Genomic DNA, 17,832 nt, shown 5'->3' on the forward strand with positions numbered 1-17,832 from the left:
GGCTGCTCAAGACCAAGGACCTGGCGCGGTGCTCCCTGCGCGTGGCGCGCTCCTCTCTGCGCTCCCAGGCCCTGCCCGGGGTGGCCGTAAGTGCTGGGCCGCCGCCCCCACTCCTAGTCCCCCATACCCTCCCCCTCCACCCCTGTCCTCTCTCCTCCTTCCCCCTCTTTCTCCCCCTTCCTACCCCTCCCACATCCGTCCTCAGCTCCCGAAAACGAAAGTGTTACCGAGACCCCAAAGGTCCGTTGGCTCGCTACTAATAGCCACTCAGTAACCAATAATCGAGAGACAAGAGCTGGTGTGAAGAAAGGCGACCTTTAATCAGGAAGCCGGCAGTCTGGGGAAATGGTGGCCTCATGCCTCAAAGACCATCTCCAGCTCTCCCGGGTTTGCCAAAGGGTTTTATAGGGATGTGTGGTGGGAAGCTGATTTGTGGTGACCAAGTGGGGATGTGCAGACGTGCCTGAGTGTTTCAGATAATTGTCAAAGAACTTCCCCTGGTGGGGGTTGACCAGTGTCACACTTGGTTCTCCATGGGTTCAATTCTTGTCAACCTCAAGATCAGGTTAGCAAGCTAGTAGAGAACAGCCATCCGGGTTAATCATTTTTCTCCAATTATTTGTGTACAATCTGAGGGCAAGAGTCATTGTGTTCTGGCAATTAGCTGCAGGCTCTGCAGTTTAGGTTACAGGAGAGGGCAAGTTTTAAAATTCAAAGGTTTAACAAAATGGAGTTACTTCTGTTCAGGCTGTTACGATATTAAAAGTCTCAACATCTGAGAGGCTCAGGCAGGCTGTACTTCCTGTGCAGACTCAGGTGTATTCAACTTTCAAACTCAGATTTTATTGTTACTCTCCTTGGTGTTACTGTTGGGGGAACTTTCTTGCTTCCCCTGGTCCTTCTCACCTGCCATGAGCTGCTGTTGCGACAATCAGGTGAGAGTGGGGTGGGGGGTGAAGCCCCCCCCCCCCCCCCCCCCCCCCCCCCCCCCCCCCCCCCCCCCCCCCCCGACGTCCAAGTTGAGGAAGGCACATGGGTTTTTTTTTTGTTTGTTTGTTTGTTTTTTGTCCTTTTTCAGACCGGCCGCACCGCGCTCAGCCAGTGAGCACTGTGAGCGCACCGGTCATCCCTATATAGGATCCGAGCAGGTCCTGTCCTGAGCTGTCTCTTCCCACTTTGGTCCAACAGCCCGGCCTGGCCTCTCACCTGACCTGCCTCCAGAGCTTCCAGGCGGGCGTGCTGAGGGAGGCCTCCTGCACAGAGCTGGACACTGTGGGGCCACTCGCTGAGAAGGCTAGTGCTGTGCACATGAGGACCCTTTCCTCGCTCACCCTGCTGCATGAGAAGCCTCAGGACCCAGCCGGCACAGGTGACTGGAGACTTCCCCGATGGCCGCCATCCTGGCCATCGTGTGACAGTGGATATGGAGACCCTCAGAGGAGCCTGGCAGCCTCGTCTGGCCAGAGGGGCCCAAGCAGGCTTAGACTCCATTGCTCTGTCCCTGCTTGGACACCCCTGGACCATTTCTGAAATTGATCATTGTCAGGACAGTTAGCCTCTTCTAGAAGTTTCTCCAGGCTCTTTCTGCTGGCTCAGAAGGCTCTGGCTTGGTCTTGTTCTTTCTTCCTGACATCCTCAGTGGAGACAGAATATTCTGGTTCCCAGCTTTTATGGGAGAATTCGCCTTTAACTTAATGACTCCTCAGTCTGCCTATTTTTTGGGCAAACTGACTCAGGTTTCCTGATTTTCCAGAAAGTTTCTGCTAACATGTAGCATTCTCTGGAACGTGACTCCCTCCTACAATTTGCACAGGAAGAAAGAAGCAATGCCTGAGTCTGGGGATAAAAGATTTTCTTTTTAATGTTTGAAAACCAGTTATTTCTCTGAATAAGGAAATAAGAATGTTTTTTCTTATTGCTGACATTTTGAAAGGATTTACTGTGAACTAGTAGCTGTGCTGAGCACTTTATGTGAATTATTTAATTTAATCCTCATCATGGCCCTTTTAGGAGGGTACTGCTATTAGTTACATTTTTTAAATAAGACTGTGTTTCAGAGAGGTAAAGTGACTTGTCCAGTCACACAGCTGGTGAGAGGCAGAGCTGGGACTTGAATCCCTGCAGTGTGCTCCACAGCCCTGGCTGGGAATTGCTTTGCCTTGGAGGAAAGACTCCCTGTGTCACCCAGGAGATGGGGCACTGGGGCTTTCCAGCATTCCTTCTGGCTCCATGCACTGCCTTCTAGGATCCCAACGTGACCCACCCCCTACCCCCACCATAATCAACTGTAGAATATTATCATCACCCTAGAAAGAAACCCATTAGCTGTCAGCCATCCCCCGCCCCGACCCTCCCACCCTCCCCAGCCCCTGGCAACCACTAATCTACTTTCTGCCTCTATGGTGGTGCCTATTCTGGACATTTTCTATAAAAGGTATCATACAGAACGTGACCTTTTGTGTCTGCTTTTTTTTTATTTAGCATAATGTTTTAAGATTCATCCATGTTATAGCAGGGATCAAAACTTCATTCCCTTTATTGCTGAATAATATTTCATTGTATAGATGAGCTTTTCATATTTTCTCTGCCATTCCCAAGAGGGTTTTGGAGTCAGAACTGGATTCAAATCCTGACTCTGTGGTGTGTGACTTGGGTCACTGGCTTCTCTCTGTGCCTCAGTTTTCTTAGCTGTACATATATGGGTATACCAACCCTTACCCCATAGGGGATGGGGAGGGTTAAAGGAAGTGGTTACATCTTTAGCTGAGGACCTGGCATGTGGCATCTGTAAATGCCAATCCATATTTCCTTTGTACTCCTTCTTTGTAGAGTCTGAATTTCCCAAAGACACAACTCAGAGACGAATCTTTGTCCCTCTTTAAATTCAGGGCCGGACTCAGATGGCTCTGGTCCTTTTATCCTGGGATGGTTGTCTGTGGGGATGGAATCATCTGGTATCCAGCTTTTGTGGGAGAATTCTCAGCGGGTCTTCAGGAACATGCTTTTGTTCATGCCGACCACAGACATTTATCTGAGCACTGTTCTGTGCCAGGCACTGCCTGAGCTTCAGAAATAGAGCTGTGATCATGGCCAACTTGATCCCTGTTGCCCCAAGGCTGACACCCTCTTGGCAGAGAGAAACCACTAACCAAGAAAAACATGGGCAAGGTGGTTTGAGATGTTGATACATGGTAGGAATGAAATTAAACAGCCGTGTGATGGCAAGTGACTTAGTCGGGGTGATCAAGAGGGCCTCTCTGTGGAAGTGACATTTTTGCTGAAGGGTGAGAAGGGGTCGGTTGTGGGGAGATGCAGGAAAGACCATCCAGGGAGGAAACAGGGAGTGTAAAGGCCCTGGGCAGGGATGAGCCCCATGTGTCCCAGGCATGTGGGGCCAAGGAGAGGTCTAAGGGACAGGTGCATGCACCTGTGTCAGACAGAATACACAGTGAGGGTGAGTGCCCAGACCCGGGGACAGCCAGACAATGTTGGACAGTGACTAGAAGGCTCAGTCCTTTGCTAATGAGCATTGAATCCACATTGAGCATTGTGGATTGGGGATTCGGGTAAGGTCTTTGGCTGGGGTGTGGGGGCAGAGCAGGGCTAGGGACAGGTTAAAATCATGGCTGTATGCAGAGCAGCAGGCAGTTTCTGCAATAAACCATGTTTATCAGGAAGTGGCCACAGGGCCAAATGCATGAGAGTAATTAAGATTTGATTTTTTTTTTGACAAGGTGACATGTGACATGGTAGAAAAGGACACAGTTAAAAGTGAGTCCCCTCTCTTCTTGTCTCCCAGACACCCTGAGCTCCTCTCCAGAGGCTGATACCATTCCTGGTTTCTAGAGTATTATTCCAGATACATCCTGTGTACTTACCAAAGTTCATGTGTCCATTTAGGTGTTCCAAAGGCCCCACCTTTCAACACTGCCATAGTCTGATTTCCCATCTTCATAACACTTTCACAATGGGGATCAAGCTTCAGTGAGTTTTGGGGGGACATTCAATCCACAGCAATACCATGTTGCCTGGAACATGCTAGAGGAAGCATTGGCAGTGTTGGGGAGGTGGCTCCCAGGGACCTTCTGGCTCTTTCTGGCAACTGCCATGTGGGCATCCCATCCGGCCCTTCCTGTCTCAGATCCAGATGACGGAGATGAAGAAGAGGTGACCCCGAGCAGCCTGCTGTATGAGTGGGAGGACGCCCCATCCCAGGCTACAGTGGCCACAGCAGCTGCATTAGTGAGGAGGCTGTGCCTGGCTCAGACCACGAGCTTTGAGGTAAGCGGCTTCTCTAGCCCCAGGCCAGAGTCTGCCCTGGGCCTGAGTACCTGGGACACCCTCCTCTTCCTATCCAGATCCTTTATGGCCCAGCCTCCCAGTTGTTTAGTGTCAGAGCTCCTAGATGAGGGGTCTTCAAAAGGTTCATGGAAAGATTTGTATTATCTTTTAGTTCCATTTTTCCATGAACTTTTTGAAGGACTCTCATGTACAGTTGGGCAGGTTGTGCACTGCACAACTGTGCCTGGTTGTGAAAGCAAGGAAGGGGAAGAAATGTAGATGGCGTGTGCTGAGCTAGTGCCCCAGTGCAGGTTGGATACAAGGAGAGGAGAAGCCTTTTTCTTACCTGTCTGTCTAGGGTCAAACAGCATTCCTGTTGGACCCGCAGTCTAATTTTCTAGGCCTGGAGATCTGTCAGGAAAGCTCTAGCCACATCAGGCCTCAGCACTGAGGACTTCGCACAGTCAAGTCAGAAACAGGTGGGCCAGGCCCCCCCCCCCGACTCCCCCATATCTCCTAGCTGTTGAAAGCGAAGTGGGGACACACTGTGGAGGTCGTGGTCCAGAGAGGTCCAGAAGGCTTTGAGATGTCTGGTCAGTTCTTTCTTTTGCGATTCCTAAGAGTGTTCCTGAGACTACTGAGGCTGTGCTGTGATGATGTGCGTTCTCCACTCCTTCTGTTTTGTTTTGAGTGAGAGACTATATGAGGACAGCTTGAGAGAGAACGTTTAGCACAGTCCCTGGGGGAGGAAAATGATGTGTCACTGGACTTGGGGCCTACCCAGATAATCCAGGATGATCATATCTTGAGATCCTTAACTTAATTACATTTGCAAAGACCCCTTTACCAAATAAGGGCCACATTCACAGGTTCTGGGACTTAGGACATGGACATATCTTTTTTGGTGAGGGCCACCATTCGACCCACTACAGATTTATTGAGCACTTACTATATGCTCAGGCAGTAAGCAAAAGGCCTCACTTGTATTAACTAATTTAATCCTCTTAGTAAAATTCTTATCATCATGCCCTTTTTACAGATGAAGAAACTGAGGCTTACAGAATTTTAAAAATGTGCTCAAAGCCACCCGGCTAGTAAGTGACAGAGCTGGGCTGTTAACCCGGGCAGCCTGGCCCCACAGCAGGGTTTCTTACCAGGGGCATTACTGACATCTTGGCCTTGGGTTGGATCATTCTTGTTGTTAGGGGAGAGGCTGTGCTGTGCATTGTAGGATATTTAGCAGCATTCCTGGCCTCTATCCATTAGATGCCAGCATCATCCCCACCTGCAGTCATGACAACCAAATGTCCCCTGGGGAGCACCAGTGCCCCCAGTTGAGAACCACTGCTCTACGGCCTGTGCTGTAACCATGGTACTGCTGAACCTCGTGAACCAATGGGACACCACAGGACAGGCCTGATTCTTCTTGTCTGGCCCTGAGAGCACTCCTTGACCCCCTGACTAGACATTTCCCCTGGCAGAGGTAGCTCAGGGCAAGTGTGCGTGTCTCCCTTCCTGGAGACTGGTAGTGTCTGCCCCAGAGGGCACCATGCAGCTGTCCTGTATTTATGGCAGTAAAAGAGGAAGTAAGTTATTCCCATTGGGAGGTCCCCTGGGCTGGAGGGTGAATTGCTGAGGACCTTGTTCCTGAAAATGGCTTTCCAGAGACGCATCAATGCACACCAAGCAGCTCCCGGACCCCTGGGAGGGCTGAAGTCCTGTCTGGGTTGCCGGGGGGATGGACCTTGTGGGCTTCTGCTTAAAATGCCTGCTCCCCTCCCCATGGATGGTGGGCAGGAGATAAGATTTGTTTTTCAGTCCAGAAACAAAACCAGGTCTCAATGCTCAATAGAAAGCAAATCCCCAGCCTGGCCCTCTGTGGAGAGGCCGCAGAGTTTCAACATGGGAGGCAGCGGGTGGGAATGGCTGAGAGCTTCACTAAGGAGTGAAGGAGGAGTCAGTGCACATGGGCTGGGGGAGGGGCCGCAGGGTAGCCTCGGGGCTGCAGGGAGGAGGCCTGGGAGAGGGCGCAGCTCATACCCACCACTGGGTGCTCCAAGAAAAGGAACCCAAATCACATTTATTAAATGCTGACTGTGTACAGCCAAGTGTTTTAGGCACAGCGTAGACAGTGGTGTGCTGGAACTGGCTTTCAAGAGCTGATAGTTAGATTTCCAGAAACCCTGCAGGCTGGTTGTTAAACATAGCTGTTATTAAAAGTTAAGTTCTATCAGCTTACAGTGAAAATGAAGTATATTAGAAAAAGGGTAATAAGTACTGAAAACCATCACTCCCGCCATTTCACTACAGTTTACTGTTGTCTTTGCACTTGAGGTGAGTTACGTCTGTTGTAGTCTCATGGTGGAAATAGGACATGAAGTAGTCTACTGCGATTGCACACTGGTAGCTTGAAATCAGCCATGGTGGGAATATTTACACCATGGGAACTGGCAAACACCACAAATCAGGGATTTTTTTTTTTTTTTTTTTTTTTTTTTTTTTTTTTTTTTTTTTTTTTTGTAAGCCTTTGAGTGTAGGACACTGGTTAAGAGTGTGGGTATAGGAGCTAGAAGACCTGGGTTCAAGCCTGGATTCTGCCACTTAGTAACCATGTGGCCACTGGCACCCAACTTAAAGGCTTTCTGAGTGTCACTTTCCTTCTCTGTCACATGGGGATAATGGTAGCCCCTCCTCATAGGATGTTGTGATGATTGGATGAGATAGGAGATATAATGTGCCTAAAACAGTGCCTCATACATAGCAAAGGCTCCTTACTAAGTAACTAGTGTTATTATAATTATGATGACTGTGATTATTATTTCATGTGTGTTATTAGTGGCTATGGCAGTGGCACGTTTCTTACCCAGGTATCTAGGTGGGAACCTCTCACCCTTTGCCTCCATCCCACAGCTTTCCTCCCTCTGCCCCCTTTTCTACTTCTGAATTCTCTCCTTGCTGGAGGGGAAACCAGGATGAGCCGCCCATGATCCCTTCTGCTGTGCCTGGCTCTGGAAGGCTAATTCTGAGGCCGACACTTGTAGCCAGAGGCCCCCTAGAGCGGGAGAACTGCTCCAGCACGGGCCCCTGACCATCCCCAGGTGGGAAGATGCTCAGCCAGGGAGGCAGGAAAGGACAGTCATCAGCTGGAGGGGGACATGACTAAGGACATTGGGAAGTGGGGTAGCAGGTGTTGGATTGAGCATCCCCAGGGTAGTGCTCCAAGCTGGTGCTACAGTCTTTGAGGCCACCAGTGATCGGGGCCAGCCATGAAGGTGGGGGTCAGCCTGCACAAGGGGATGGCTGTACATCCTGCAGGAGGAAGTAAAGACAGAGAGCTAGTCCGCCCCTGGCTACGCCCACAGAAGGCACGTGAAGGGCCTGGCCTCTGGGGGCAGACTCACTGGACTGGTGGGTGGGCTGGGTGGACCAAGCTGTCTGGTGAGGATCAAAGTTGCCAATGCTTGCTGAGATTGAGCTGCATGCGCGGGGACTCAGTCACAGCCATGCAGAGCCGAGGAGGCCTGAGGCAAAGACAGCAGGTCCCAGCATCAGCAGACTCCTGGCTGGGTGGGGGCTTCGGCCCGGCCTCGGCCAAGCCCAGGGGGAAGCATGGGGGCTACGCAGGAACCCACGCCTTGCTTGGCTCCTACCTACTTCCTCTTTCTGTGGCTTTGGGTTCAGGTTGGGCAGCGAGCCTGAGACTAAGGGGCTCTGGAAGAAGAGGTGGGTGGGTCCCCCAAACCAAATATCTCCTGCAAACAGAGGAGTGCGTGCTCTGAATAGGGTCCTTTATTTCTCTGTGAGTTTTTGGACACTTGGCAACTGTGCTTGTCAGGCCTTGCGACAAGGGGCAGAACCCCCCAAACACCCTTGATTAGCCTTTGCTGTTAATTCTGAGAAGCAATGACATATTTTTTCATGAAAAATATTGGAAGAGATTGCCACCTTACTAAATGTCTGAAATATGCTGAGACTCATTATAATAGATTCTAATGATAGTGAACGTTTATTGAACTTCTGTTGGATTGCCAAGCCCACAAATGTAGAAACCATATCTGCTTTTTCACCACCATATCCCGGGTGTAGAGCAAGGTACACAGTAGGTGCCTAATAAGTACTCATTAAATGACAATAAAAATGGGCCAGGGAGTCCCGTGGGGAGGAGGTGGACATGTAGCCTCATTCTGCTGAAGCTTATGCCACTTAGGAGAAGGGACCAGTGTTATTCCCTCTTTCCCTGCAGTCGTGCCTGGAGGCAGCAGTGGGTGAGGTGACCATCGGGGTCCCCCATGCTGCTAGGCATCTCACGCAGCCCCCTCTGAATCCCAGGCCACAGAATTGTTCCTGACACTGGTGTCCGAGCTCCGGGGCCTTTCTGCACCTGATCTGCTGGAACTCTGGCGACATTCTTCCTTTAAGTGCCGAGACAACTGGTAAGGGCTTCTCTGCTGGTGAGGGGCTGGACCAGGGGCTGGGGAGTCCCCGGGTGGGTCTTGGTGCTGTCCTGAGTCCCCAGTGAGAAATGGATGATGATATCTCATCCTGTCCCCGTGACATCGACTGTCCTTTAGTCCAGGGATGTGTGTCAAGAAGGAGATTAAGTGGGAGGCCTGGAGGTTCCCACGGGGTCCTAGCTTGGTCCTGGCTGAGACTACAGGCTGAAGGACAAGGAGGATAAAGATGACCATTGTTCTCTCCCCCAGGCAGGACCCTCTTGCTGGAATTAGCATTTCAATGCGCCTTGGGTACCCTCTTGCTGGGGGTGGCCAGTCAGGGGTGGGGGATGCTGGGTAGCATGGGGATCCCACCACCCAGACTCTGCTGAGCTGGGGCCAGCAAGGAGTGTAAAAAGACCCCCAAGTCCAGAGGGGGAACTTCTGAGGAACTAACCCATGAGCTCAGGGCTGTGCAAGGGGACAGCTTGGGTCTCCTTCCAGAGTCCAGCCCTCCACCAGGCCCCTGAGATACAGACATCAGGTCTGTGAGCTTTCAGGATCTTGAAAATATTTGGAGATCTGAAAAAATTTTTTATTGATCCCAAAACATGAAAGAACGCTTGCCCCTGCAAAATCGACTTTACCAAACATTTTATTGAATGACTACAAATCATAATAGTTAATGTGTAGTTACCTTTCAAGCTCTTTATCCATATTCATTCCATCTTCACAGCAACCCCGTGGGGTAGGTGGTATTATTATTCCCACTTTCCAGTTTCAGAAACCAAGGCACAGAGTGGTTAGGAAACTTGCCCAAAGTCACACAGCAGAGTTGGGGATCCAAACCCAAGTGGTCTGTTGTATTATTATTCCCACTTTCCAGTTTCAGAAACCAAGGCACAGAGCGGTTAGGAAACTTGCCCAAAGTCACACAGCAGAGTTGGGGATCCAAACCCAAGTGGTCTGTTCCTTTTCTATCCAATTCTTACAGGCTGAAATATAAATTATGTTGGACTTGGGAGCGTTTTTATAATATTTGATGTTGGGTGGGGTTTTCCCACAAGCCCCTGTCTCACCAGTCCCAAGTCTAGGTGTTTCCCACAGGGCTGATGCTCTTGGGAGAGTTCTGTTGCCCTTTCCTCCTCCTCCATCTCTGCCCAGAGCCTAGTTCCCCGGGGCCCAAATCCACAAGGAAAAGAGAGGAAATAGAAGGGCAAGGTGTGGGAAGAACAGGCCAAAGTGGCCCGTGTGTCCCCGAGGACTCATGGTCATCTTGGGTGGGTCTAGCCACCAACATCTCCATTTTGCAGATGAGCAGACTGAGACTCACAGACTGTTAATGGGGCAGATGGTGTGTGTAGGGATCGGGGGGCGTCCAGCACTCATCAGGGTTGATGGACTGGGGGCTCCCACCCGTACCCCTGCTGCCTCAGTGTGCCTCCAGCTCTGGGAGGCTCCCCTTTCTTCTGAGACCTGGGGACCCACCCCACATTCAATCATTTTCTGCTTCAGACCCTTCATTCTACAGAGGCGGATCAGCTTGGCTTCTTTTCTGAACTTTTTGACCTTTTTGGAATCTCAAAAAAAAAAAAAAAATAAGAAAAATGAATGTCCTGATGTTGGGCTCAGACTATTAGAGGTTTAAATTAGAGGCCATTTGCCTATTGTTGGTTCCTGTTTGATTCAGGGGATTCTCGCCCCTTCCGGGTGACATTTGCCCTGGTAGGTTTCAGCAGAGCATGGGGTGGGGACTTCTGTTTCCCTGAATATCTGCATTTTCCAAATGGAAAGAGCTGCCAGGGTTTGGACTGGGCTCCTGTTGTCCCCATGGGTCCTGAGAACACAGGCCCTAGCCAGGCTGCCAGGGCAGCCACACCTCTCCAAGCCTCGGTTTGCTCTTGTGGTGACCAGAGGCTGCAGCGAGATGCGTCTGGAAGGCACTCAGAGTGTGTGGGTCCCCTTGGTGATGATCTCAGGCAGCCGCTGGTGGACGCCCTGCCCTCCTGCGGCACCGAGCCCTGCGTGGGCCTCAAGACGGAGCTCATCGTGTCGGGGGAGCTGGAGGCAGACGAGGCGGAGGTGTGGTTCTGGTCACTGGCCTTCATCCCGAAGCCCACGGATGCCATGGTCCACGCGCTGCTGGTGAGCCTCTGCACCCCACTCGGGCCCCATGTCCTTCCTCCCCGGCTCGGCTACTGATTGGATGCAGGGAGGTGACCTGCTCTTGTCCTGTCTCTGTACCAGCCCCTGGTGGGACGAGTGGAGGGGGCTGGACCACCCATCTCCCTAGGCTGCTGCATTAGGTTCAAAGCAGGCTTTGGTATCAGAGATCTGTGGGTTTTAGTCTCAGCAAACTGAAGCTGGGTGAGTCTCACCCAGCTGTGTGACCCCAGGCAAGTGACTTAACCTCTCTGAGCCTGTTTTCTGATCTGTAAGATGGGGATGAAACTAAGTGCCTCCATCCTAGGGTCATAGTAATAAAGGAGATGCTGCATGTAAAACGATTCTTCTGATGTCGGGCATAAAATCTGAGCACATTAAATTAGAGCTGCTGATATTGTTATAAACAAACATGTTTAATGAGTCTTGAGATTAGGACATCCGTGTGTAACTAGTCCAACAATTTATACCAGTACGTGGAGGTCTTAGTTATCCTCCCTCATGATGCCTCTGAAACAGGTGCTCTTATATGCCCATTTTACAGATGAGGAACCTGAGGCCCCCAAAGTCGGGGCGGCTTGCCCAAAATGATGCAGCCGCTCTGCCCTTCCTGGACCTCAGGGTGCATCTTCACTTGCCTGGGGTGGGGGAGTCACTTGTGGCTCCTCACCCTGCTGTTCCAGGCTGGTGATGGGCTAGGATTCAGAGGTCACCATCAGTTAGCAGAGTGAAAACACTCTGGAGCTGTGTGCTGGGCCGGCCAGGGCCCTGGGAGCATCAGAGACTCCTGCGCTGGCTGTGGGGCTCTCCAGCAGGACCTGTTAGCCCCTTGAGCTGGTTGGGTGGTGGCTGTCTCTCCAGGCAGAGTGTAGGGAACACTCGACCCCTGGCCCCTGGCCCCAGGGTTCAGAGTGGGGCCCTTCTAGGCAGGTCCTGTGGTTGGCACCCCTCAGCAGACATGAATCAGGCACCAAGTGACATTGGCCACGAAGGATGCCAGCACCATCCAGCACTTGCCCCAGGTTTAGCCAGGGCAGGGCAGCGTCAGGCTCCCCGAAAGTGTCTCCCTCTTCCTTCCTTCCTTTCAGTCACTCATTGTTTTTTGTTTACTTGCTCATTTGTGTGGCATCAGTGTGGTGGCTAAAAAGCACAGGCTTTGGTCTAGACCTCCCAGCTTCTGATCCCAGCTCTGTCCCTCACCAGCATGACCTCGGGCAAGGCCCTTCGCTTTTCTGGGCCTCTGTTTTTCCCATCTGTACAATGGGGGTATTTCATAGGGTGATTGTGCGGACTGAGTGAATTGTTGTGATCTGTGCAGAATGTTAGGGAAATGGCTGGTGGTGTTGCTGTTGCTACTTGTCAGGGACAGGCAGCAAGCCAGGCAGGTGGAATCCCTCAGCTCATGTAGCCCAGGACCCCGGGGTCTCCCTCAACCTGCTCACGCGTCCTCTCGTGCCTCTTGCAGCTCTCAGGACTGCATTTGCTCATTCTCTCATCCAGTCAGCAGGGCCGTGCCTGTGCTGGGCATGTGCTGGGGATACAGGCTCAAATTGTGTGACCTGGGGAGAGGGAGGGAAGGAGAGAGGGGGAGGAGGGAAGGGGAGGGGAGAAGAGGAGAAGAGGAGGGGGAGGGGAGGACAGAGGGGAGTGGCAGGGAAGGTATTTTAATACACTTAATTTAAATTTAATTTAATGTTAATAAACTTCAAATCTGGAATAATTTTAGATGCACAGAGGAGTTGCAAAGTCAGTACAGAAGTTCCCACGTGCCCCACACCTGGTGTCCCCCCCCCCCCCGTCGTTAACAACTTCTGTCACCAGGAGCATTTGTCACAACTGAGACTGACCCGGATACGTTTCTATTAAGTAAACTCCGGACTGCTGGGATTCCCCGCTTTTCCCACCGATGTACTGTCTGTTCCAGGATCCCCTCCAGGGTACCCCATTGCAGTTAGTGGCTGTGTGGTTTTATGACGTTGTAAGCTCCACATTCAGGAAACCGCACTGTTCTTAAGTGTACAGTTGGATGAATGTCACACCTGTGTATGTTCACCCGCAACCACCCCCAGGCTCCCCCAAGGCTCCCTCATGCTCCTCCCAGTCGGTGACTCCCAAAGGGCACCACGATTGTGACCTTCCCTGCTGCTTAGGTGCGGCTGCTCCTGACACTTACGCCCTCGGTCTCCCACCCCGCAGTCTGGCTTCTTCTGCGTTCCCTGTGCAGCTCGGTGACGCAGAGGTGTGTGTGGGGACTTTGTGCTTTCCCGAGCTGGCTGTATTCCCTGCCCCCTTGCCATTTCCTCTCCTGAGTTCTTAATTTTGGTGAAGTCCAGCTATTAATCTTTTTGTTTCTTTTGGCGACTGGCTGGTACAGGGATCCGAAACCTTGACTTTCAGCTTCTTAATCTTTTCTAGTGAACACTTTGCCTCCCCAGGTCATGACGCTTCCTGTCTTTTCTTCTACCAGCTTTGTTGTTTCAGCTTTCAGGGACGGCTGGTTTAGGGCAAGATGACCGAGTGTTAATGTCACGTTGGAAAAGTGAAACTGGTTGTATAAAAGGTCATAGGCTTGAGGATCCTTTTAATTTTTCATCTTTAAAAATTGAAAAAAAAGAGAGTGAACATTTTATTTTATTCTATTTTATTTTATTTTTTTTAAAAGATGACCGGTAAGGGGATCTTAACCCTTGATTTGGTGTTGTCAGCACCACGCTCACCCAGTGATCTAACCGGCCATCACCTATATGGGATCCGAACCCGTGGCCTTGGTGTTATCAGCACCGCACTCTCCCGAGTGAGCCACGGGCCGGCCCCAAGAGAGTGAACATTTTAAACAGACTTTTCATTGAAGTGTCACCAGATCTTTTAGTTAGAGATTATTGCATTAAGATCTGCTTTCTGGTTCTCATGAAGATGAGGAAGGCTGGCCATTCTGGGCATGTCCTCAGGGCAGCCATTCTCAGAAGGAACCAGGTCATTCATTACTCCCAGAGCCTGGGCCTGATGCTGGCCCAACTGTCCCAGCAGGGCCACTGAATGGGGCTCACAGACGTAAATCCCAGCAAGGTGAGTGCACCAGCCCATCCTGTAGTCCTGCAGGGCCCGACCAGGCTTCTGGCTCCAGCTTTGGTCCCGGGACAGGCTCGAGCCAGCTCTGCCTCAGTCCCTGCAGTCTTTCTGGGTCACAGCAGGCAGAGGCAGGAAACTCTGGCAGGTGGGACCCTGCTGAGTGCGTCTGAGGGCTTCTGTCCGTCTTTTCATAACCCCTGCCCTCCCCACCCAGCCCTGCTTTCCCTGCTCTCTCTGAGGAAAACAGGGAGGTTTATTTTCTTCTGCCAAATATAGAAACACATTGAATGGGCTTTTTAGGCTGCACATTCCCTGTCCTATCACAAAGAAAACACACACTGAGACTCGGCGTGAGACTCACACACACACACCCTGAGTTACACATGGACGGACACGCTGATGCAGGCCCACCCTGAGGCATGGGACCCACTAGGCACAGGGACACACACACACAGACCCACAGACACACTGATGCAGGCCCACGCTGAGACATGGGACACACACAAACAGGGACATGCACACACACAGGGACACACACACACAGGAGGACAGCACACAGACCCATGGACACACTGATGCAGGCCCGCATTTAGGCATGGGGACACACACACAGGGACACACACACAGACCCACAGACACACTGATGCAGGCCTCCACCGAGACCTGCTCCCCTCAGGACACTTACACAGGGAAATGCAGGGACACACCCCACACGGGGCTGTTCACACACATGCTCCCACACCATATGACATACTGAGACACATTTATGTGAGGCACCCACACCAAGACTCACACCTGTGCCTGGAGGTGCAGGTGGACGCATGTGTCACACTGTGTGCGCACACAGGCACACCAGGACATTCACACAGCAGTACACTCACACATGGGACGTGCAGGGAATCCCCCCACACCTGGACATACACACATACACACCAGGATACACTGTGACATCATGGACACACATGGGACACACACCCACATCAGTTTACGTGCACACTCACAGGGACGTGCTCAGGCACATGAGATGCACACACGGGGGCAGCGTGTGCAGGTCCCCACCAGGACCTCCACGTGTACCAGGATACATGCACGCACTGAGACACATGCGCACCCACATGGGATCACACACTCTTACTGACACTGGGATTATAAAACACATGCACACTGAGATGCACACACACAGACGCTGCGTGAATGCCTTGCACAGTGTGTTCACAGCCTCGCATAGTCCTGCAGACCTGGTAAGAATCATGAATCCAAGCAAGGAGTCCATGGGGCAGAAACTGTATCTCCCCACTGCTTCCAGGCGGTCCCTGCTCTGGAGTGGTGGGTCTGGCTTAGAGGCACTGGTTACACCCAGTGCCTCTGGGCCTCCTTTTTCTGGAGTGAATCTAGAATTTGCATTTCAAGAAGCAGTGAATGTGGGGGTAAAGCCTGGCAGGGAGTCAGACCCTCTAAGGTTAAGTCCACTCCACTATGTACTGGCTGGGTGACCTGAGGCAAGTTACCTAACCTCTCTGTGTCTCGGCTTCCTCCTCTGCAAAATGGAAATGACAGTAGAGGTGACGTGAGCCCCTCTCCTGTTTGCCTTTTTCTCCAAGAAGGCTTCAGTGATGGGGGGTGGGAAGAGAGTGGGAGGGGTGGCCTGGCATCTGAGTGGTGGACTCTTCCCAGCAGCCAGAAATGAACCTAGTCAGACTCTGCCCACACTGCTGGCCACTGCAGCAAGGCCCTCACAAGAGACGGGTACTGGTAGAGTTGGGCAGTTGGGACAGCCTGGCTCCCAGAGGAGGGCTGGGGTCTCCTTCTGCCCAAGGGGCCCAGCATGCATGTAGGGTGGGGCAGGAGGACAGGAGGGCTGGACATCAAAACTCAGAGGAAGGGTCTTGACAGTCACACCTGGGAGCTGATCACCAGATATGCAGGCAGTTTTTGAGCTGGTTCAACACAGTCATTTCAGACATTAAAGGATGTATACTTGCAATTGGAGAAACTTCCCTTCCTAATTGTCTTACTTCATGGGACTACGTCTATGCTTTCAGGGTTATTTATGTTGATAGTGGCCCCAGTCACCCAGCTGACAAGCATGGACACAGTGGCCTGGGAGCCCTCCCCAGCCCCCATTAGCCCTTCTCTCTCATTCCTGCAGTCAGAGGCAGGTGATGCTATTTGGGTGACACTGGCTGGGTTGGGTGGCAGGCCCTGGAGGTGTGGGTACACAGAGGGACTGCAGCCTCCCCTCGGGGATCCCACAGTTCCAGGTGAGACGGTTTATCTCTTGTACAGCTTTGCAGCAGGGAGGAGAGCTGTTTGGTGGCAGAAGCTGACTCCATCGTTTTGCCAGTTGTTTGCGAAGAGATAACTTTGCTTTTATTTCTGTACATCTTGTACATCTGGGCTGGGCTCTGACACTTTGTCCAGGATTCTGTACCATGTTCCACTCAGAAATCCTTACCCTGCTGTCCCACACTGGGGATTTAGCCTGGGGTCTCAGTCTCAGCCCTGTTGACATTTGGGTGGGATAATTCTTCACTGGGGGTAAGGTGTGGGGGGTGGGAGCTGTCATGTGTATCAGAGAATATTTAGCAGTGTCCCTGGTCTCTTCTCGATAGATGCCATACCCTTCTCTACCTCCGGTTGTGACAACCAAAATGTCTCCAGACATTAGCCAACGTCCCTGTCCCCACTTGGCCCTATTGTGCTGTTCTCCATCCTGGATGCACATGAAAGTCACCTGGGGTGCTTTTAAAGATGCTCCAAGCACAGATCAATCTATTCAGACTCGTGCGGGTGGGGGAAGTGCCCATTTTTTCCATATTTTTAGGAAGTGCACAAGGTGAATCTGCCTGCAGTCAGGGCGCAGCCTGCGAAGGACCACTTACCAGCCTACTCAGGGTGGGGATGGGGCCATTGTCTGTCCCCAGCCTCTGCTGCAGACCCCGAGGGCCAGCCCCAGTGCCTTCCTTGGCACCTCTGCCCTGGTGCACAACCTCTGTGCTTCTCTGGACGGGTCCTGCGACCAGCTGCCAGGTGTCAGCTCCTTTGTGAGGATCCTGGGAGAGGCGTTGGGTACAAACTGTACCTCCCAGGAGTCTGCGGATGCCGGCCAGGTAAGAACAACCAACATCCCAGGCACTGGCCCAGGCCCCTCAGTCGGGCCTGAGCCAGGTTGGCGAGCCCCAGGCTGAGCGGGGTGGGGGGCTGGGTGCCCCCTGAGCCTCATGTCCCTGCTGCCGTCTTGTTTCAGCTCCAGCTTGTGCTGAAGGCCATTGGCAATGCCGGCCTGGCAGCCACTGCTCTCACCCCCATGCTGAAAGCTTGTGCGTTGCTGGGGAGCAGCGCCCCTGAGATCCGGCTGGGGGCCATCCAGGCCTTCCGCAGGGTCCCCTGCTCTGCAGATGTGAGCCTCTGCATGGTGTTTCACTAGGGTTGGGATTGGGCGGTGGTGGGTCTTGAACCACTGTTTAATTCACTTCATTCATTCATTCGGTCATCACGTATTTACTGAGCACCTACTATGTGCTAGGCACAGGCTAGGCACTAGCATGACCAGGTAGTGGGTTTCCATTCTCACGGAGCCTGTGTCTGGTGGGGGGCAGATTATTAATCAGATAAACACACAAATAAGCATACGATTACCAACAGCATCTGTGCTCCAAACCCTCTACTGCAGGGGTTGGCAAACTACGGGCCAGGGGCTACCTCCTGATCCGCTGTCTGCTTTTGTAAATAAAGTTTTATTGGCACACAGCCATGTCCACTCAGTTGTGTGTTGTCTGTGGCTGCTTTTTTAAATTTTATTTTTGTCAGCTGGCTGGTATGGGGAATTGAACCCTGGACCTTGGTGTCATCAGCACTGTGCTCTAACCAACTGAGCTGACTGGCC

General features: G+C 52.0%; 1 protein-coding gene across 1 annotated transcript in view; it reads left to right on the forward strand.

Moving 5' to 3' along the window:
- LOC103609474 overlaps positions 1-17,832 on the forward strand; it is a 119,609-nt gene that overhangs the window by 9,166 nt on the left and 92,611 nt on the right. Inside the window, exons 3-9 of the mRNA XM_008593793.1 lie at positions 1,189-1,369; positions 4,142-4,281; positions 8,611-8,714; positions 10,694-10,859; positions 11,422-11,499; positions 16,871-17,056; positions 17,194-17,346. Of these exons, the coding sequence (XP_008592015.1) occupies positions 1,189-1,369; positions 4,142-4,281; positions 8,611-8,714; positions 10,694-10,859; positions 11,422-11,499; positions 16,871-17,056; positions 17,194-17,346 (1,008 nt within the window). The remainder of the gene's footprint in view (positions 1-1,188; positions 1,370-4,141; positions 4,282-8,610; positions 8,715-10,693; positions 10,860-11,421; positions 11,500-16,870; positions 17,057-17,193; positions 17,347-17,832) is intronic.

Source organism: Galeopterus variegatus, unplaced genomic scaffold, assembly GCF_000696425.1.
Source record: "Galeopterus variegatus unplaced genomic scaffold, G_variegatus-3.0.2 Scaffold161, whole genome shotgun sequence".
Classification (NCBI taxonomy): domain Eukaryota; kingdom Metazoa; phylum Chordata; class Mammalia; order Dermoptera; family Cynocephalidae; genus Galeopterus; species Galeopterus variegatus.